General features: G+C 37.3%; 1 protein-coding gene across 1 annotated transcript; it reads right to left on the minus strand.

Annotated features, from left to right (window-relative positions):
• Positions 1-2099: 2099 nt before the first annotated feature.
• On the minus strand, positions 2100-11704 carry LOC126819213 (uncharacterized). Its single transcript, XM_050547120.2, has 2 exons — positions 11078-11704; positions 2100-7144 (listed from the first exon to the last, which is right to left on the minus strand). The coding sequence occupies exons 1-2, from the start codon at positions 11391-11393 to the stop codon at positions 5109-5111; spliced, it is 2352 nt and encodes a 783-aa protein (XP_050403077.1). The 5' UTR covers positions 11394-11704; the 3' UTR covers positions 2100-5108.
• Positions 11705-24003: the final 12299 nt, after the last annotated feature.

A 24003-nucleotide genomic window follows, 5' to 3' on the forward strand; every position in this document is an offset into this window, starting at 1 on the left:
GAGATTTTAGATTATTATGTAATTTTTTGGAATTAGTTCTACTTGGTTGTTCTCGAAATTGTGGTCAAAAACGAAAAAGTTTTTTAAGATTTTTATCTTCAAGTAAAAATACTAGTCCAAATACGAAATACCAGATACCATGTTACGTATCACTGATTGCTCTTTTCAATTATACAAATAACATTTATATATTTGCTTAACTTTACAAAATAAGATTAAAGTTGCAGTGAAGGGGGGGGGGGGGGCTAAACTAAACTAAAATAAAGATAAAGATACGGGGCTTAATCAAAAATTCTCTATGTCCATACTAAAAAATGTATTGTCATTCCTCTCTTTAAATATAATTATTTATTTGTTGGACACAATGCTTATATATTGTTGTTGTTTTTTTTTAAATGGATCAAAGTTAATTAGACTGTACTCAACTCTTGTTTATAGAGAGACCGGAAAGAGTGGGGGTGTTCAAAATATCAAAATACGGGTATTAATACGAAATTCGAGTTATTGTGTTATAAATTACTGGAAAGTATATCTCTTGGGCTCTTTGAATCTGTCAATTATTTCCTGGCACATTCATGATTACGCACGGTCGTCTAGATAGTTTCTTATAGTGTGCCAGTTTGATTTACTGATATCGTGCGGTGAATATCCTTATAGTGTGCTGGTTTATAGTGTGCCGGGTTTCCATATATGTTAATAAGTCACGTGATATCCTACATTTGCATATGAAAGTTGATAATGTGCGAAAGATGTTATGTAGAAAGCTTGAAGGACAAATGGGACGTGGCAGAGCGCAAATGTAAAATGTAATGAGAGAAATGTAAAGTGTTGACACGTCAAAAAATTGTACATACCCGTCTCGCTAAATTGTACGGGATGCTACGTTTCGTGTGTGCAGAATGACTTGACCTGATGTTTAGATATTGATGCGTATCCGTTCTCTTATAAAACAAGTCCGTTTCTATTTCACCACTATCCGAAAGATCTTAGCAAATATGTAAATGTAAATAAAATACAGATTTTTCCATCCAAATCTTAGTATTTTTGGTATATAAACCTGAGAGTTGAATTTAGAAACTTAAATATATATATAATAAAAATAATACCCGCGGTCATGAAACAATAAACGAGACAATGGGGGGTAGCTCCCACCAAGGATATATCTCGAGAACAAAATAATACAGAGGGTATGCGAAACCTCTCCCAGAATTGTACACGATTCGAAAGCAGTATCATTTCTCGGACTTACCTATCCAATATTGTGCACAAAACAATAGACATGTACCAGTACTTCTAAATATTTCGCACACGTTATATTGGTACATTGTTAAAAATAATAAGGTAGTTTATACCAATTCAGTTGGAAAGTAGTTGCCACCTGATAACATCCAAATAGTGTGGACCATTACACCAATTCAAGTGGAAACTAGTAGCCACTTCCGTAATGTAACCTGCCTGATATACATGTATTACATTCGGATGAGTATAATGTTACACTTAGATTAAAGGAGCTAAATCGCTAATATTTGGGACCTAGGAATTTGACCCAAATGGGTCGCAACGCATATAATAATGTACTCTGATTGTATATAAACTGATTTACATTCAATTGTTTCCGTTTTGACTCTTAATTTCAAATCAGTTATGTCCAGCGAAATACGGCCTGTGTCTCAACCCTATAGCAATTTCTAGCGTCTGGTTATTCCAGTCTATTGAGCAGGTTCTCCAGTTGAATATGTCTAGCCTCGTTCTTTCTGGTCACTTGTTGCAAATGACGCTAAAACGCACGATGGTACACGATTCGTGTACCAATGGTAAAATGTTTATTTTGTCTTAAATATTGGATATCAGAAGCCTGTCTTTTCTTGGTAAGATCACAGCATCAACGTTGATTTGAATTGACAAATAATTCGTATTTTCAACGTGTATGACTTTGGATGATATTGAGTTAGAGACTTAATATAGCTACTTTAAACATTACCCCTTAAGGATGTATTGTAAATTACTTCTCCATTTTAATTATTACTCCAACGTTGGTGTAATTTGTTTTGCTGAAAACACTGTTGTAGAACATTGTAGGTTGGATATTTATTTCTATTGAAGGATAACGTTGCCAATATTATTTCAATGTTCACGGTACAAACTGAACATGTCAGCAGTTCAAAATACGTATTTTAGTTTTACAAATTGCTATTTTTATTCCTCCACAATACCATTGTCACAGTAAATACAAAGTACAGGGGCCTACACTTTTCAATAATACAAAATACAGTATAATAGTTATTTTGCACATTACATTCTGTATTTAAATAGACAAATGCATAATAGAACTTGGCGTATTAGAACATATACCTGATATGGGATCTACGACGAAGCTCATTTGCATATACGGAATAAAGTCCGGACTAGGACTGAAATTAACAATTTACGCGATCGATCTACAAGGTCAATGGGCAGAGATCAAACTGGCATGCAATAAGTCACCATATAATAAATCAGCTCACCATGCAATAAGAGCGAATCAAGCCAGCATGCAATAAGGAATTCGCTGGATGACCATGACTTCTGTGAAATCGTGCGCTCGGTATGCCAAATCCGAACCTTCGATAAGCCCCACATTTTTACTTCATACCCCCCCCCCCCCCCACACACACACACTTTTTTTCAAAGTAGGGAGAAAGAGGGTCGGATGTTACGAAAAACCGAATTCCCGTTTATACATTGTCATGGACGTAAAAGATCCCTTGGAAGTTGGAATTCGATATAAAAATAGGCCATAGTGCCACAGCCCGGGCAAAATTTCCCTTATAGTACACTGTATGGCGTATGTCCGTCTTCATTATCCCGGTCGGACCAGAACAGTAAGACGTCAAACACAATTTCATTTCAGTTCATTTCATTTTTTAAAAGTATGTAAATATAAATTTGAAAAGAGAAATAACTTGCTTTTTAGTGATACGCAACATGATATCTAGAATTCGTATTAAGACTGGTACATGTATGTTTACTTTAAATATCACCCACCCCCGTCATTTAATAGAGTTTCGTACCACCCGACTTTGATTGTTTTTCTTTCCCCTTATCAGTGATGCAGGACGGATGGCCTGACAGGGACAACTGTCTATTCATTCGGATGGGACAAAAAAACGAGGTCCCGTGTACACATTACTGTGCACGTAAAAGATCCATTGGCAGTATATAGCGCCGCTGTCCGGGCAGATTTTCCCAAATAGCACACTGCATGGCGTATGCCCGTTTTCATTAGCCCAGTCAGAGCAGAATAATAGGACGTTAAACCCCATTTCATTTTATTTCATTGATCGTTTTCCGAAGGTCTGTAAATATGAGTAACGCCCCCTTCTACTGATCTTGACCTTGTAGATTGATCGCGTACATTATTAATTTCCGTCCTAGCCTGGGCTTTTTTACGTATACAAATGAGCTTCGTCGTAGATCCCATATAAAGTATCAATCTGTTTCACAGAGGATTACAAAAGTCTTCTAACACGTGACTTTTCATCACGCGGCGCGATGCGACTTAATGAGCCACAATTAATATTAACTTTTTTCCTCCGACAAATTAAATTCTAAAACATTTTTTTTATGTATTAGAAAAATAAATAAAGACGTTTGACGTATTTGTAGGTAAAAATTATTTCCTATTGAGTGTAAATGGGTATTAAAATGAGTAAAAGGCTCCATTCAGCCCGAACCAGTAAGGTGTTCTGTGAACAATGCACGCGCCATTGAGCCAATGATTGACGCCGCGTGATGAGACGTCACGTGTTGAATGTAGTCATCTTTTACAGAGATATTAGAAGACTTTCGTAATCCCTTGTGAAACAGATTGCATTAAACTGACAAATGTCAAGCAGACTAATTCAAATTCAACTGCTGTTGGGCAATTAGACAATCAGTATCAATTTACAATAAATATAAATCATAAGGAAAAATCAATACACATACCCTTACAACTTAACTGAATAATGTGGTTTATTCATTTATGCACCTCATCTGAATTAAGAATAATTAATTACGATATAGTACTTGGTAATATTTTGGAACATTTACACGTCTTTAAGTTTAAACAAGCTAACATAATCTATACTTGAGGCGTTATTAAAAATGTATTAAGATTATTATACATGATAATATTCTGGAAGACTTATATTCGTTACGAGCAAACACTATAAAATGGGTTATACCTGTGCAATTAACGCTATATTTTACAAAAACACTCAAATTGGAGTACACAGAGACTTTGGTAACGCAAGATACAGTGGAAAATTGACACTTTATTCGGAGGAATGTTTCCCTAAATGCAAATGCAATAAAACACTTGTAGAAGTGTAGCTCACCACATACACCCTTTAGCGGCTACAATTACACCTATCCTCGTATTCAGTACTCATGAATATCGATTACTCTTTTGCAACCCAATAAATGGTGTAAAATTAACACTGTTGTAGGATATATTCCCCATTAATAGTTGCACCCTTTGGTGTAAATGCAGTATAGATTATCCAAAACACCCCACAATTACACCTATCCAGGTGTTCAGTGGTCATGAATATCGGTTACACTTGTTGGGTGTAGCTCTTTTAACTGGTTACCCTTGCAAAAGTGTTACAAGTTAAAAACGCTAGTTGTGGTGTCAAATTTACTCTTAAGTAACACTACGTATAGTTTTTAATTACACCCATTTCTAACAGTGTATAGGTGGTATTGTTTTAGACAGAACTTCCTTGTATCATATAATAACGTGTTTCATTCAAGTGAGGAAACTCTTTTAAACTATTGGTCCTAAATGCTCTAGATTTGGAAAATAGAAGTTTTAAAAAATATTGCTTTATTTCATTTAACACAATATACAAACAGAACAAATTAAATAGTTGGCTATGTTTAAAATATAAACAAGTATACATTATTATATGAAATTATGTTACTTGCAAGTTTATATGTTAGAAAATACCATAAAGCATATCCGTATATATGTTGTTCATGACATGGCAGTCTGTCAACAATTGCTTCACACCTAGAAATGATGCACTGGACCTACACCAATTATCACACATTACAGCGAATCATACCAGAAAGTCGTATTTCAATCACACAGCAGCTTCTTCCAGTGACATGTCCATAACCAAAGCTTGTTTTTTCATACCGTGACGGATTTTCACTACTGGCTTACGTTTTAGTACTGATTCATTTTTACAACGACCATCATCGTAGTCTAGTTCCAAAATCTCCCGAAAATCCTCTAATACTTCTGATGAATCACTGTTCTCCTCAATTTCAGTCACCGAATCCGTTGACGCACTGTTCTGTATATACCCGTTTGGAAGAATGAATGCCGATTCTGAAACAGAACTGTTTGTGCCGTCATTGTCTACAAAATCATTATCACTACTAAATGAACGATTTAAGTGCTTATTACCCAAAACACTGCCGTCTTCGTCTGACAGACTAATAATGTCGCCCGAGGCGCACACCAGTAGGTCAAGTTCTGCCCCTTCGTCGTCAATTTTATCCAAAGAACTCAGTGAACGATAGGATGTTAGACGACCAGAAACATCCTTATCTACATCAACAATACACTTATCATTAATGTCCGAACACATGGTATCCGTATCTGAATCCACTTCATCATAATCGGAATTACCATTGGCATTCATGCCTTTTTCTATATCGTTAATTTCTTTGTTAGCTGCATCAATTATTCGCGGTGCTGCTCTATTTAATACGAGTGTTTCGTTCTTATTCTTCACTGGTTTTATTTTCTGTCTCGTTGGTATTACAGGTCCCCAATCTTCAAAAAGGCTGTTTGTGGAACCCTTCTCGTCTACACCACTGCTAGTCCTAGTGATTTCATCTTTTAACAATCTTCCAGGAAATGTTGCTTTGCTAAGGTTTCCAATATATTCTATATTTATATTGTCCTGATTTGATGCACGCTGGCTTGTATCACAATCTGAATCAGTGGTGTTACCGTCATCTTTCAGCATTATTGAATTCTCAACGGTGCTCTCGTCTTCTGCCATAGATATCGAATTCTCAAAAGTACCGTTTTTATTTTCAACAGATACCTCATTAACGTCAATACTGTCTTCAAAAAGAGAAGAATCTACAGTCACATCCTGGTCTAAAACCGAATCTTGGCTTTCGGTACTAGCAGTGTACGCCGCGGCTTTTTTGATAACAATTTTATCGGAATCTTGTTCCAGCTCATAAGGTGATCCCATATCAACACTGTCATCATCTGGTGTAGCAACGTCTGACAGATTTGAAGCACTTTTCTTTTTCGATTGCACAAGAGCCTCTAATGCTTCTTTAGATTCTCCATTTTCTGGACCCCAATCAAAGTCAAATTCAGATTGGGCATCAACATCCTCTATGTCACTCCCATTATCATATAAAGAAAAGTCGAGTCCATCTAAGGTTGACATTTCGGGTTTAAGGGTAAATGATATTTTGATTGCTTTTGCGTACTTTTCACTTCTGTTACTGCAGAAATCAAATGCTCGTGTATACTCGCTAGTAACTTTAAAATCTACTTCATTTAGAGCTATGGAAAAACGTATTTTTGATTTACATTCGAGTTCTAATGGAATTGGGGACTCGGCGTCAATGGAACACGCCAGAATTGTCTGTTCTGAAAAAATATGATCACACTGAATAGTTCCCGTGAAGGAATAGTTTAAAGCCGGCAAGTCGCCCTGTATATGACGTAATGTTAACGGAAAAATAGAACCACCCGTTTCCATAAGTTGTGTCGTGTTAACCACACCTGGGGCTTCACTGTTAATATCTTTATTCACGTCATAAAACAATCCTCGATGAGAGAAGGGAATGATGTATTCCTCCTCCTTGCTGTCAGTACATCTCAGGTGGTGTTTATCCTTTGCTGCAAAATGATTATGACTAGGAGCATCTAAAGGTCCATTCACAAAACCGTCTTTACGTAAAACATCTCCTGGTTTAAGATAATGATGTTCTAATACCCCACTACTTTCTACGCTGCTCATAATAAACGCAGGTACCCGTGTAGCTGCCAGAAAATAATCACCATCACTTTCAGCTACTTGTTCAACATTGGTGTGACGTGGTAAAGCATCGGACTCACTGTTCACAATACCAAACCAGCCTAAAAAATACAATGAATACACATGCGGTATATAAATGAGGAATACTTGGTAATATTAAAGCCGAAATTAGTAGCCTACACAATTCTTGAACGGTGTATAGTTCGTCATTGGAGTTTTTAATAGTCAATAGATACACCGCCATATTAAGCCATCGTTTGTGAGTGTCTGACTAGTTCGACGAACTTTCGTCTACGTCCCCATTCTTGGAAAGCGAACTTCCGAAGAGAACTGTATTTAGAGAAATAAAACAACTATGGCAGTTGCTTCTTTTAAATCATCATTAGATTAAGGTCTTCCCCGTCCCTTTATTTAGCTCTATAGTCTATAAGGCCATTTAAATTAGTTTGTTGTATCAAATCACATGAAATAAACAACTAAAGAGAAAAATTCGAATTTATACCCAGAAGAGTATTATTTACGTCAGAAAAGTTTCTAGAATTAAACGACCATTAAAGAAGAAATCCCAGATAATTTTTAGTGAATAAAACCGGTCAATTCGTTGTGACGATTTTTTAAAACTTTATTCTAGTCCTAGTATTGCTATTTGAAATAAATATTTTGTCATTTGGTGTACATTTTATTTACGTTAAAATCGTGGACCACTTCGTCAATTCCTTAATGACATAGCCAAATTTACCATAATTCCATTACTTATAATAAAGTACTTATAGAACAATACTATTTTTATTATCATAACCGTAGTCTCCATTGCCCTTGGCTAATGGTGACCTATAAATATAGATAAGTAAACTATTAGTTTAAATGGTATGCTAAAGCCACACCCATTTATATCAATACTTTACAAATGGAAATATAATGGAGATGACCAGCATATATTATCATCTGTACACTGTCGTTATTTACACTACTGCTCTCTTGACTACGGGGGGGGGGGGGGGCGGCGAATGGTTAGTCGTTATTTACACTACTGCTCTCTTGACTACGGGGGGGGGGGGGGCAATGGTTAGCGCGTACGCGCTGGATCACAAGGTCTGTCATTGAGTCATCTGGCGTGGTATCGCTTCCCCGGTTGTACGTGACAAGGAGTAGGGTCCGGTTTTCTCCCACTGCTAAAGACCCCTACGCGCAAGCGAATTATTGAAATAAAATTTAACCATATTATGTTAATCCCGAAATGACCTAGTTTGTGTCGAGTGGACATTAAACCCGATTTCTCTTTCTCTCTGTCTTGACTACACAGGAATAACAAAAAACACTCTCGAAATTTACCCCTGTTATATTTTTAGAAACTATTTCATATCATGTTATGAACTGGGCGTGGGAATCTTATAAAACTAATTTGTAGGATATTTTGCAACGTCACGTGATATGACACGCATGTATATGGAAGGATATCGCTGTCAATATTAAATGCTCTGCTAAATTGCCCTTTCTATTGATTGCGTGTAAAAAGTACAATGTACGAAGTCTTAATACCGGTAATGATAAAGTCAAATTACATGTACCTCTAAGGCCAAGGTTTTGACAAATTGCATTTGACGTTTTACATTTAAATGCAATTTGTCAAATATCAAATGTTTTATTGGAAAATGCTGTTTTTGACGTGTCTACTATTGACATTTCCCGCATCAAGTTTTACAGTTGCGTTCTGCCGCATCTCATTTGTCGTTTACGCTTTCTACATAACATCTTACGCAGAGCACCAGCTTTGATATGCAAATGTAGGATATCACGTGCCTTAACATATACGGAAACGAGGCCAGATCAACCTGGCACACTATAAGCCAGCACACTATAAGATATTTACATTGTCTGCGATATCACCTCGGTGGAAGCTGGCGTTAATTAAAGCTATTTCTCACACACAAGACATTTACCCCACGATATTGAGGCAATCAACATGGCAACCTATAAGAAATTCACGGGACGACCGTGCCTGCAATAAAATCATGTGATTGGTATGTTTAATCTGAGCCTTTGAGAAATAACATAAATTATCAGTATAGTCTATATTTAGCAATTAGGTTATTGTCGGACAGCGACACATTTCTTTCGACAAAACAAAGAGGACTGTGCTTTTCAATGATATATAACATGATATCGTGAATATCGTATTATGGCCCATATTTTGACATTGCATACCCTCCTCCTATCCGTCCGTAAATCATGGTAATATAGTTTAGTACCATTCAAATTTGATCGTTTTTACAAGGTAAGTAAATTTCTTATAGTGTGCCAGGTTGATTTCCCCTTATCGTGTGCTGGCTTTTAGTGTGCCAGTTTGATCTCGGCCTCTTTTCCGTATATGTTAATAAGTCACGTGATATCCTACATTTGCATATCATAGTTAGTGCTCTGCGTAAAATGCTATGTAAAAAGCGTGAAGATCAAATGAAATGCGGCAGAACCCAAACGTAAAATGTAATGAGGGAAATGTAAAATGTAGACTCGCCAAAAAAACAGCCTTTTCCAATCAAACATTTGTTATTTGACACATTACATTTGAAGTTTTACATTTAACTTTGGCCTTACAGGTATTTTGACTTCATCATTACCGGTTTTAGGACATTGTACATTGTACTTTTTACATATAATCAATGGAAAAGACATTTTAGCAGAACATTTAATATTGGCGGCGATATCCTTCCATAAATATGTGATTGGAGGCGTTTATAAAAAAGGCATTTTACCTCATTATATATATGCTCCAATTGCCATGATTTTTCGCATTGTCCATAAAAAGGTGAATTGTATACATGTCGGTATAATTTTCTATAGACAATAAACACCCATTCATCCAAATAAAATGACGCAATTGATCAAAGACGACATAAACATGTGAAATACGGGATAGAAGAACACGGTACCACTCTCTGTATATCTCTGTATTGAATTAATCTAAATACTGTTGTTTAGGCACATTTAATCTGTTTGCTGCTTTCCCATACCCCACATCTTTATACTCAAAACTGCATAGTTTTTACAATGTTTAGGCGGCTATCCGAATAAGGGACGCCGGCCCTGAATTTCGATATAGGCTATTTCATCCTGACGATAAATTTTTTAAACCTCTTTAAATTTCAACAGAGTATAAGTTCGGCTAAAGGGGGTAGCGTTGTGACATCTATTTCGTCACCACGGTTTTAAGATACAGAACCAACCTACTGTGATGTTCTTGTTTACATTTCATTGGGAGTTTATTTCTCCACAGTTTACAGAATTTTCGTTCAACATTAAAATTACTCTACTCTATCCCACCGGTACCCAATAACAGCTGGGTACATACGAATAGAGGAATGAAGTTTCTTTTTCCAGGACACGGAAATTCGACATCAACGACTGCGAATCAGTAATGAAGTGTGCGGTTACAGATCTAGCTTAAATGAATAAAATATTTGTTTATTAAACTAGCTAGCTCGTTAACCGCTGCGCCATTTTCCTCCATTACAAACTGAACAACACCAACAAGTTTATTTTACAAATCTCCCTATCTAAAAATTCTTACGTAGATCTATTAGTAAACATACGAGTCCCTGTAGTTATTTTGATTAAAACATTTTCATCTAGGTTGTTCCATCAGATTTGGTTTTATTTTCAAGACTGTCATACACGAATCATTTCGGACTGAATGGAAAAGGGGGTTTTATACAGATCTTTCACATGTTATTTTAACAAGTGAATGTAGGTCAGTATTTCCACAATAAATCTTGTTCTTATTCTTTACATTTCAATTACGCCCTCTACAGTCCATCTTTGTACTAAACTAACCTTATAGGTTAAGTGTGACTAACCGTATGAAAACATCGAACCGTCTTAAGAAATTCTACTTCTCCTTTCAAAATATATTTATATAAGATAAAAGGCTTTTCATTACAAAGGATGCTCAAAAGAATGGTATCTTATTTCTGTATCACGAAACAGAGCACGCTAAAGCAGCTCGACCAACGTCATAAAAATACACACTGACTTACCTTCATAATCCTCTGGTATAACTAATGGGGGTCCAAATTCAATATACTCCGATTGTGTTTTATCTGGTCGAACTGTTCTAGCATATATCTTACTCACTGATCTTACAGTATATAAAAGTAATGGCTGTTTTAGATCAAAATGAAACTTTGACCAAAGAACTGAACAGGAATCTGCCGAACACTGGACAACACAGGGCAGTTTGAATTTAGAAATTATTTCCCGCAGAGTATAAGACTGAGTACTCCACTGAAAATCCACATTGGCTATCGATTCACTTCTCTGTATTGTTGGAGTTAGTTTTTTTGACAGTCCCATTCTGACGGGTGAATTGATTGACAAATTTATAAACAACACACTACATTTGAATTTAGATCGTTATGACATCAGCTGGAAAGACAAAATATTATCCACCATCCACACAACATCAGCCACCTAGAAATTGTTCATCCATAACATTGAAAATTGTTGACTTCAGATCCAACTGGCCTCTTCTGTATTAGAAGTGAGATACAGACGACGCATCAAACCGTATAACCCAAATCTTCTTCATCTTATTTATTAAAGCCAGGTATATCCACCTCACTATATTGCACGCAAAGATTGTTAAAACCGCCTGTAGGGCATAAGCCTAGATTATACCCTTTGCGTTCCGCTTCGTGAAACACCTCGAAATAGAGGTAGAGAAGACTTTATTGTCATGTTAATATGACCGAAGGAATGTAATGTATATAATATAATATATAGATATACATAAGTAATAGGAGATGACGACACTAATGTATACATAATCAAATATGGTGCACACAGTGGCGTTTGTGGGTCATCTTACCTACACTGAGAAAAAAAAAATTGTAAATACATTGTACGTGGTTCGAACAATAGAATTCAGTATTCTAGATACAAGACTTAAAAATTATGATATAGGGTGACGGTTTGATTAATGATAATGGACTAAAATTGAACACGCATTTTTGCTTGACGCTATTAGCAGTCTTAGGTTGGGCCAATGTCGGCAATGGTTGGCCAGCGAAGGTGTCTTTGTTTGCTGTCTTTTTGGGGCAAATTCCGGAACCAGAAGTGCGATAGGTCTGAAACTTGAGGCCGTGGCCCAGAACGGTCCCACAAACTGAGCCGCATAGTTCAAAGCCCCCAACCTCCGTCCCTTGGGGCTCCAGTGCCCCCTATGGTCCTATTTCAATCATTATTTTTTCTAATTTTTTTCTATCTTCCCCGAAACAAGTCCTCGCGGCTACCCCCACTAAATCGACCCTTGTGCGTCACGTGGTGCCCTTGAAATCTTCTGCGGAGGCCGGAAGTTGGTCATAATGGTGATTTGACCTTGACCTCTGATTGTCAAACCAAGGTCACCACGAGACTCCCAGGGGTCAATTTAGTTTAATAGGCCGCGACCTCAAGGTGGTCGGATCCGGTTTCGGATGGGCGAGTTATCTGCCCTTAGACCACATCGCTTCAATGCTCAGCTATTTGACTTTGTAGGGAAATTTTCCCAAAAAATGTCTTCCGATCACCCCAGGATTTGGCGACCCGATAGACCGACCCCACATTTGTTCTTCATTTTTTAAAATCGCCAACCGAAAGTCGTTACCTAGACCCACTAGGGGCCCCGGAAGTATTTTGGTTTTTAACCCCTAGGGCCCATCTAATAAAGTCAGGACCACTGGATCTTTACCTTTGGACATGTCAACTTATCCCACGTGACCCCGGTAGGTCAAGGTCACCAAAATATCTACTGACTCGGGTGCTCCCGGGCACATGGGACCCCAGGTCCTCGCGGCAAATCAAAGGTCATGACCTTGGATGGGCAATTCACTGACCTTTCGAATGGGACCTTGACCTTTGACCTGACCCTTGACCTTGGGATCGAAAAAGTCCCAAAACTTCATGTACCACCCAGACTTTCGCCAATAAATGTTAAGGCAATTTAGGTAAAAAGTCACATTCAAAATCCCCAGACTATCAAAAAAGAAAATGAAAGCGGAACTTTCAAAATGTTATTTGGAAGAAAATATTTTGCTTTCTTGTCAGTAAAATAAAGGGTCCGAAATTCGATGACTTTTAAGTATAATAAAACATTTTCATTTTCTTGTCATTGAACACGGTAAATTTGTACTGCATTGATTGCGGATTAAAACACTTCGTCAGGTCCCACTCGGCGGTGTGCGACATCGATCATTTATTTGTTTAATAATTTTCCGGGAATCATAGGCGTACGAGCTAGGGGGGAAGGGGGGGGGGCAGTTGCCCCCCTAACTTTCGGGCAAGCTGACTTTTCGGGCAGACGGGTAAAGTGAAAAAAAAATTGTTATTTCATCTACTTGGCAAAATAAAGTGCCCGAAATCTAATAAAACACTAATTTTACGGGCTGGAATAGCAGTAAAACGCGTTTGCGGCCGTCAAATATTCCAAAATTTTCTTCGGGGGTCCATACAAGGTCAGTTCAACTTCTTCACCTCTCGAAGAAAACCGGAGCCGCTGTCTGTAACCCTGAAATTTTTTCGGGCATTTCTAGTTTTTCTTCCCTAACTGTCATTGAGCCCTAATAAAACACTAATTTTACTTTTCTTTTAATTGAATACCACAAATTTGTACTGAGTTGACTATGGATTAAAAAAATTTTGTCTGGAGCCACTCTACTTTGTGCGACATTTTTCGAGCATCGATTATTATTTGTGAATGCAGCTGCAACGGTCTGATTGGATGGTTGGAATTCAGAATGGGATTTCGGTTACAAAACCATTGGATACTTTTAGAGTTGCTTACACGGGCTAGAATAGCAGAAAACGCATTTGCGGTGGTTAGATTTTCAAAATTTTGTCGGGGAGGGTGAGGCCCCGAGGGTAAGGCCCCCCATACCCCGCGACGATTGATTGGTTGTTTGGAATTCGTGTCAGCCAAGAAGGCTATATTGGACCAAATTGAAGTTGCTGTATTCACAGACTGGAATAGCAGGAAAACGCGTATGCGGCTGTTAAATTTTCAATTTTTTCTCCAAACGGTCCTGTCTCCGTGGACTGTAAACGATTGATCCTTTGATTGGAATTCGAGTCAGCCATCTTAATTAGGCTATATTAGTAGACCACTTTGAAGTTGCTTTGTTCACGGGCTGAAATCGCAGGAAACTATGTTTGCAGCCGTCAAATATTCAAAAATTTTCTTGGGGGTGGGGGGGGGGGGGCAATACAAGGGGAGCTCTGCTTCTTCGCCTCTCGACAAATATCGGCGTCGCTGTCTGTACACCCGAAATTTTTTCGGGCATTTCGGGTTCTGCCCCCCTAACTGTCATCGAGCCCGTACGCCTATGCCGGGAATCATAATTTCTTTTAATGCATTAAAGTTATTAATGTAATAAACAGGCGATACTGGCCTATTTCCATGCTGCTGAACACACGGATTTGGAAAGCAAGAAAAGGCGTTTGCGTCCGTCAAGTATTATACAAAACGTATAATGGACTATCAACGAGATGCCTCTTCCGCGCCTAAATGTCACGGTTTTTACATCCGGTGTTTTTCAATTGAAATAATAACACAAAGCACAGAAAATGGTGAGTAGTATACTGCGTTGCAGTGCGGCGTTTGCTACACACATTCAGTGCATAATACGGGCCTAAAACAGGAATTACAATGCGCTTATCTATAGAAATTGACGTATGATCTCGGGTACAGTTTTACTGGTTAACGACGTAGATCGAGATTTAATAACACAATACAATTAAGGCTTATTGTAAAACAACAGTGAAATTCAGTGAAAATTTTGCTCAATCTCACTGAAATGACCAAATTCCAATGAAATCTCACCAAAATTTCACTGAAATAAAAATATATTTTGGTCTATTACTGAAATATCACTGAAATTAAAAGTTTTTTTGGTCTACTGAAATTTCACTGAAATTACAAAACATAAAAATGACATTTTTTCATTGCAAATATTTTAATAACGGCATACATGGATTTTACAAAGAATTACAGTTTGTAAGTTGTGGAAGAGAGCATTTTGAAATTATGATAGTGTCTGAAGATGAAATGTTTTTAATTTCCATGTTTTTTTTTTCTTTGTATATGTTGAGCGCAGATTACCCTCCTCGGACAGATTACCCCCGCGCATGCGCTAATCTGCGTCTAATTTCCGAAGTGAACTTTGTCCGGACTATAAATTTAATGGATACCGCGATATCACTTAGGTGGAAGCGGACGTTAAATAAAGCTATTTCACACACATGATAATCCGCCTAATCTTACTCGGTATTCACCATGGATCAGTGTGTTAGTATTTGTCATTTTAATGATTACATTTTAATGAATTTTGTGACCGTCAGTTTACTGGTACAAGTACGAGAAAATTGATACGGAAAGAAAAGTATGACCGCATAGGTGACTACCTGAAAAGAAGAAGTAGTAGAACTAGAAGGGCTTTGAGTTATAAAGCAATTTCCGTCGATAGGTCTACGGTAAGATTACCAAGTTACGAATCTATTTTATCTGTTCACTGATCGTTTCCGACGTGAAACTGAAAGAAGAAGGTAGCCTAAATCAAAAGAAAATGCCTGGAATCGAGTGAATTATTGAATATAGTAGATTATCCAGTATTTTCATTCATTCACTCCAGGGAAACTGATAAGTGATATGGCATTAATTTCTAGTACCTAGTGCAAGGGGGCTTTTGAAATTTGCGATTTTTCCGTAGACAATTTCGGCCATTAATATGGATGAGCTATCTTGTCTTGCAACAGATTTTTATTCATTTTGATACAATAATAGGACACATATCTTGTGTCATCTAACTAGTCTAGGCTATAGTAATCCATTTTTTCTTGCACTAATAATAATAGTAATATTACTTATTAGTAACTACTCATAAGGAATAGCCAAAAATTGTATTTTAATCCCATACTCATAATACTATTATGAGGGTAACCCTAACCCAACCCTAACCCTAACCCTAATAGCAGACTAAGGCTTGCTTATGTTATTATTGGCATTTTAAATCACCTGAATAAAACCAATCAGACTGAAAAATGAAAGAACAAAAGATTAATTTTTATTCACCTGGCTAAAATATGTCTGACATTAGTGACAACGAATAGACTATTATTAGGTCCTATTTTTTTATCTTCACATTCATATTAACCTAGTAGTACTAGTAGGCCTATTTATATGAGCCCCTTTAACCTTGCAAAATCATTGACATTGAATTCTTAGAATGAAAATGAAAGGATAGTGTGCTCATTTGTTGGCAATAATAATAATGATTGAAATGGAAGATAGCAGGATAAAAAAATGTCCCTTCTCAGCCATCATTGACGAGTTTACCACAGCAGTGAAAATTTAACCAGACCCTGTTTCACAGATTATAATTTCAAGACCTAGGAATGAAAACAGAAATTTATAAATTAGCCTGTGATGGCTAATTTTAACGGGAGCAGGTCGTTTCATCCCACTACCGGTTCATCTTGGGCTGTTTCATCCCAATTTTACACAGGTCCTTTCATCCCACTTATAGCGGGTCCTTTCATCCCACAAATTTAAAAACAGGTATTACTTGAATTTTAATATTTAATTTATACATTATTACCAATAACAATTAGTGTTGTCACGATTAAAAAATTCTTGAATCTGTTAATCGGCCAGCCAAAAATCGTATCGGTGCCGATTAATCGTATGCCGTATAAATTCTATAATGTCAATGTCTGTACTGCCTTCCGAGGTTTTTTTTTCTTGTGATTGTTTGTTCATTACGTAAATTATAAAATGACGCGTGAACACTGAATAGCTGATGGTGCTAAAGAGATGTTGGAATAAATCGTTTAAAGTAGCTAAGTCTCTAACTCAATATCAACTAAATTCTTCGAAATTGAAAACACGAATAATTTGTCAATTTAAATCAACATTGATGCTGTGATCTTACTGGGTAAAGAAAGATAGGCGTCTGATATCTAATATTTAAGAAAAAAATAAACATTTTACCATTGGTACACGAATCGTGTACCATAGTGCGTTTCAGCGCAATTTGTAACATGGGACTCGAAGAACGAGGTTAGACATATTCCACCAGTCATGTCAAACGGTGACGACATGTTCTTATCTGGAGAGCATGCGCAATAAATACTATCGGTGTAGACTGGAATAACCAGACCCTAGAGATTGCCATTGAATTGAGACTTCTGGCGTATTTCGCCGCACATAACTGGTTTGAAATTAGAGTAAAATGGAAACGGTTGAATGTAAATCAGTTTATATACATGCATATTACATTATTATATGCGTTGCAAGTTGCGATCCATTTGTGTCAATTTCTAGGTCCCAAATATTAGCGATTTAGCTCCTTTAAATTGGCAATAAACAACATTTACTAATTCATTAGTTTTGATATTTAGTTACGTGGTTGAGCTGAGTAAGACATTCCCGTGTTCTGATTTACCCTTACAGAAAAATCAGATACTGGCAATAAATTACAATTCACTAGTACAACAATTCCCGTACATAATATTTTAACATATATAGCGATAATCATATTAACGAAAAACAACAAGAGAAGCCGCAGAAGACGGTACAATGTGTACACAGGACCTCAGTTTTTCATGCCATCCAAACGACTAGACAGCTGTCCTTGTCAGGTCCTGTGCCCATGGCCGAACTGTTTAGCCCGCAGACATGTTCTGTAGTATAGTCCTATATGAGTTACAGTCAAATAAGATCAACTATATTAATTATATTATGAAAAAGATTGTTTCTACTGGCTGTCACTTCTCTCCTGGTGCAATAACCGAATGAATGTATAAAATGTCAGAGCAAATACTGACATTTTAATGTCACATTGTAAAAACGGCCACATTTATTAGCCTATATGATAAGGTCTATCGGTACATAAGAAAAATAATGATGAAAATGGTCGAGTGTATTTAGTTTGAAAAAGCGAGTAGACAAAAAAGTCTATAAAACTTAGTGCACACAAAAAGATGTTTCATTGTTTGCCTTTCTCCGCTCACCCAGTAGGCCTACTAAACCTATCTCTTCGTTTAACTGGTCGTTCGTATCAACCTATCCATCGTCTGGTATCGCGTGTTCTTCCAAGCTTTGGGAAAGGAATAAAGGTTACCCTCCTGCCAGTCTCTCCGGACTGTCCGAATTACACGTTCGCCAAACACATCTCTTTACCATTATGACAGGTTGGTGGTTAACGTCTGCTGGAACTACCTTTCTTTACGTCAGACCATATAGATCTGATTGGTTGATTTATTATTTTGATTAACAGCTGCAATCGGTCTAGTTACATTAATAACGAAGTCTTAGAGATCCACAGTGCTCTCACTTCATATAGGGGTCTCTAAGACTTCGTTACTAAAGTAACTACGATCGGTCATACTATTACACTACAGCAAATATTTTTGACATTCAGTCACGTGGTCAGCTCCGATTATGAGATAGGCATAATGCGGACTCTAATTAAAAATCGTATTTTCTAAGCACACACGCTAATTATGCAGTTATTTTGAAAATCATTTCACCACAAAGACCATATATAATATAATATATAGTTGCGTCTGACACACTACAACATCTCTAAAAGCATCGTCAGGTAATCAGCCCAAAGTTTGCAATCTGCGCACCAGCTTCATAAGCGCAATCTGCGCGAGGGGTGAAGATTGCGCCTAACATATACATTTAAATTACAGTATCACAAATTCAGAAATGGGAGAGAAAAAAAATTGAAACCATTTACACTTTATTTACAGTAAATATTTTACGATGAATTAATATAATCATGTATTGAAATCAACCCTTTATTATAAAAACAGAGAATAAATCTAAACCAAATTTAATTCAAGTTTTTAGATCATTGTCTATTATTAAACCATACTGAGATTCCAACCAAGACTGGCACGAGACGATCGAGTGCAAGGTTAAAGACGAGCGACAATATTTATAAAAATTTTGGAATGCAAAACACGAAGAAATTCTTAATTCTATAATTGTTGTAAATTGTACGGAACTCTCACGCAAACAAAAATTAAAATCACCTCACATGCATGTTTCATGACTAAATTGATAAACTGGTGCTGCTATTTTATACAGATTAACAGGCTATTTAACCTACGTTCGTTTCACGGTTTCGCGTAAGGATTCCGCTTTTATAACACCTGTTGAATTTGGAATCATTAGGTTCTGTTTGTGTAAGTTATGACAACACCTCTCACAGAATGGTTTGTATGATAAATTATAATTTCGCAGTAATTAATTATAAAATGGATGTACCGATAAGAAGAAGGTCTACAGGCAAAATCAGTCATGGTGAGTATTTAAATTTTGCTTCTAGTAATCTGGCTATTAATTTTCGTAATTCAAATTATATGTGTGACCTGGTTACAAAGTGGTTATGTTTCGTTTGAAAAGAATAAGGTAAAACCGTTCTCTCTAAATAGGTCACGGATCCACGAAAAATATAACAAAAAATATTTTAAAAATGATTTATAGAAAGTATTAATCTTGTGTATTCAGAAGTAAATGCCTGCCACGACGGCACTAGTGTGACTAGTGACAGCCTATTCACATTTATCCCTATTCCCTGGTTTACCAAAATTTATTTTAAATTATGTGTGATGAACCATCATGATATTGAATTTTATACATGTAGTTTTTAAACTACCGGTATACAGGTTTACTTTGTTTTTGACAGGCTAATTTTGAAAAATCTTCACATGAAGAATTTTGTACTTGATTTGTCTGTATGAATTTGACAAATCATACTGCTGTATAGTTTGACATGGATAAAGAGCATTTTTTATTTGTTTATATTTAGAAAAGGCATAGTATTTTTTCAACCACAGTTGTCAATTAATTGTCACTGTCAGTGGGGCAGGACTGAGGAGCTGGCATGTGTAACAACGTCTAGTCATTCTGATGGGATGAAAAACCTGAGGTCCTTGACAATTGGAATTCAATGAAGAGTAGTAACAACACCGTGGCTGCTCTTATATAGCACACTGCATGGCACATTGTTTTGATCGTATCATTTTAGGCCAAATATTTTTTATTATGGATGAAAAAAGGACTACAGAGAAAAAAGAAATGAAATGAAATGGGGTTTAACGTCCTACTGTTCTGCTCCTAACCTGGGCTAATGAAGACGGGCATACGCCATACAGTGTGCTATGAGGGAAATTTTGCCCGGGCAGCGGCACTACGGCCTACTCTTATATCGAATTCCAACTGCCAAGGGATCTTTTACGTGCACGCCAATGTGTACACGGGACCTCGGTTTTTCGGTTTTTCGTCCCATCCGAACGACTAGACAGCTTTCCTTGTCAGCCCCTCCATCCTGCATCACTGACAAGGGAGAACCACGCCGGAAAATCTGGATGAACTTTCTCGGCCAATGCAGGGATCGAACACCCGACCTCCAGGCTAGCGAGCTAGCGTCTTACCCACTTAGCCACGTGATCCCCCAGAGAAAAAAGAAAATTTAGAACTATGAGTAGACAGAATACAGAAATTTGAGGAATAAGACATAATAAATATAGTAATATTGTAATTATTTTCAGGTTTTCAGAATGCATGTTAATAAATAGTCTACCGGATAAACACAGATTTGTGTTTTCCTAGAAAAAAGTCCCACCAAAGCAAACTTGGTCTCAAATAAAAGGTGGGGTCGGTAGGTACTCCAGAAAAAAATGACACATGATCGCTTGGGGAAAATGTTTTGGGCGGAGTCAAAGGTCAAGGACGACCAATCAGAAAAAAAACCAGTCAATATCTCAAAAATTATCAATGTTAGACAATATAAATATATTATCAACATCGCGTACAAAATATCTACTGTTCTAGATGAGTGGACAGCGGTGCCCGATACTCTAAATCTTGATTGTTAAGTTGCGAGTCCCCTTCCCATGGGGGTGGGAGGTCCGACAAAACGTCGATATTTCTAGTTTAATTCGACTTTGGCGTACAACAATCAACTTTTGTGCATAAGTCAACCAACCTCAGATGTCTCCAAAAACGCTGTTTAAGAACACCCCCGACCCTCCCTTCCACCCTTAAGAACACCCCCATTACCCCCTGAGAAAGGCGTCAATTCGACTTCCGCGTACAACATTATTTTTTTCGTTAAGTTTCACATTGGTTCACTAGAACATAACACTAACATAAGAGGGCGAAATCCCCTTCTATCTCGGATAAGGACGAAAAAGCGGGAGGGGGGGGGGCGCAGGGTGAAATGGCCCAAACTGACGATTTAAGTCAACTCCAGCCTACAAATATCATCCTTCCTGCCTATGTACACTTACCTCAGATAACATAAAAAAACCTGCTTAAGTAGATCCCCGACCCATTCTTCACCCCTTAAGAACGCCCCCTTTACTCCCTTCAGAGATGAGTTAATTTAACTTCCGCGTACGACATTATTTTTTTCGTTAAACATTTCACTATTGGTCCACGGGTTAGTATGGGTTTTATATAGCTCGGCTCCCGGAGAAGGGAGTTGATTTAGTTGGTGAACCTAAAAGCTCCTGACGTCCATTCTGTTTCACCTAAATAAAATCTGTAGGATTCGTCATACTCATGATATTCCTAGATCTTCCAGACATAGTGATATTTTCATTAAGAACTCCAATAAATTGCTCTTGTACGGTTTTGTCGACCTATATACTCACTAATGTGCCAAGAGAAGAAGTCTTGATTTCAGAGTTCTTGAAACCCGTATTCGACAACTTTCTACACCACTGGATACATCACTACAAGTTGATACCATTATTCCTTTGATCAAGCAATGCCTGGAATCTATTATGGACAGATCCATGGTTTACTGATGGGAAATCCTTTATCCCCGCTGATTTCCGAAATTTACATGATGTCACCAGGAGAAGGCACTCTAACCGCTCCTTTTCAACCTATTTTCTGGTTCAGAAAGATGGATAACACCTTCGTCATGTTACAAAAAGATAATACTGTCGCCCCCTGAATCACTTGAATAACCAACATCCAAGAATGAAGTTCACAATGGAGAATGAAACCAACAGCAGCCTCCCATTTCTTAATGTAATGGTAAGAAGAGATATCTCCAATGTCACCACCTCAGTGTACAGAAAACCAACACACATGGATCAATATATCTACTACAAATCTAATCACCCAAAAGCATAAAAAGCAGGCATTATCACCACCTTTACTAAAAGAGCCAAAACCATTAAAATTTGTGACCCCGAATCCCTCAACCTGGGAGTACAACACCTAAAAGACGTATTCATCCAACACAAGACTATTCAGAACATATGGTAAACAAATTCATCAACCCGACATTATCCAATCTTTCAAAACTTGATAAACCCAAAAATCATACACCCCCAATACGAGTCTTTATACCATTCCGCGGCAACATCTCCCACTAATTTAGAAGGTTATTTAAAACAGAAGCAGGCATAGAAACCACATTCCTCAAAGGCGCATCATCTAAGGTATTAGTAAATGCTAATGGGAAGTCAAACCTCACAAAGCCTACCTTCCTGAAAGGCTGTGTCTAACAAATTAACTGTATATGTGAAGAATATAACATTGGTGAATTCAAACGACCCTAGATCTCCGAATTAAGGAGCATGTGTCCAAAGCCCATACCAACGTCTTTCATAGCTCCCTTAATATAATCTTACCTAATGCTCCTTTAAATTTTTTAAAATAAAATATAATTGCGTTAAACCTTTCGTCCACACATTACCTCGGTCATTTGGGACAACCCCATAGGTTATCTTTTCCATGGTGGAACCTTGCCCAGGCACTCGCATTTAAGTCCATTAGTATAAAATGAGAAATCTGTATAATAATATAAAACACGACACTTCGACTGGTCGTTATCAAGCAAACAAATTTACAAAGGAGGAAAAAGGCGAAAGTGTTATATATTATATGTACATTCAACAATAATAACAGATAGTGATTGTTATCTATAGAACTGTGTTGTGTTATATTATGTTCAAAGACATTCAAAGATCGTGTATAATAATACGTGGCCATCTTAGTAGTGTGGTTGGTGTGTGGGACCCCCCGATTTCCTCCCCCTGCTTAAGACTCCTACGCGCAAGCGCATTGTCTTAATCAAATTGATAGAATTGGGACAGGTCCAAGGCAGATCATCAACCTACACACACACACACTCTCTCTCCCAGTCTCTCTCTCTCTCTCGCGGTAGTTTAGTAATTAAATGTTAAATATGTATTATGTAAGATTTAGATAAAGAGCTGGCCGTTCTTGCTATACAAGTTTAAACAAGATAATGCAAAATGAATATATTCAAAATTTCATTCAAATTACGTTATTCTGAGCCAAATTATCACTGTTTGTAGTTTTGACAAGATGTGTGCCACAGAGTAAGAATAACCAGAGTGGCAACTCGCATTACTGCAAATAGAAACACAAAGTGCGCAATGCATGAAATTACCGAACTGTTGCGTCTAGGCGTTTATCACATTCGCAAATGGTCATCAAATGAGCTTGCTGTAGTATCTGACATTCCCCAGGAAGATCGAATAGGAAGCTTAGAGATTACCGACAAATCGGGACCGCCGCCTTTAAAAACTTTAGGTATTCTATGGATTGAGTAAACTGACTGCTTTATACTTTCGATATAGATGAACCATAATATATGTTAATTCCGATTTGACTAAACGTATCGTCGTGAGCAAGACCGCCAAACTCGTTGACCCGTTAAATCTCTTGGCTCCTTTTACTGTACGTGCCAAGATAGGTATTCAGGAAACATGGATAAAAGGTCTTGACTGGGATGCTCCGTTGCCAAGAGACCTACTAAATTCATGGAATAAGTGGTTCAGTGAGCTACCACAACTTCGGGATGTGAACATTTCAAGATGTCTAATCAATAAGAATCTAAAAGTTGTTAGTAAGGCCGTTCATACCCTTGTC

The sequence above is a fragment of the Patella vulgata genome, chromosome 4 (genome assembly GCF_932274485.2).
Source record: "Patella vulgata chromosome 4, xgPatVulg1.2, whole genome shotgun sequence".
In the NCBI taxonomy this organism is placed as follows: domain Eukaryota; kingdom Metazoa; phylum Mollusca; class Gastropoda; family Patellidae; genus Patella; species Patella vulgata.

Excerpts from the sequence above, each read along its gene's own strand:
- LOC126819213 (XM_050547120.2), bottom strand. The coding sequence starts at position 11,393 with ATGGGACTGTCAAAAAAACTAACTCCAACAATACAGAGAAGTGAATCG. Across the intron at positions 7,145-11,077 it reads TATACCAGAGGATTATGAAG|GCTGGTTTGGTATTGTGAAC; the intron begins GTAAGTCAGTGT and ends TGTATTTTTTAG.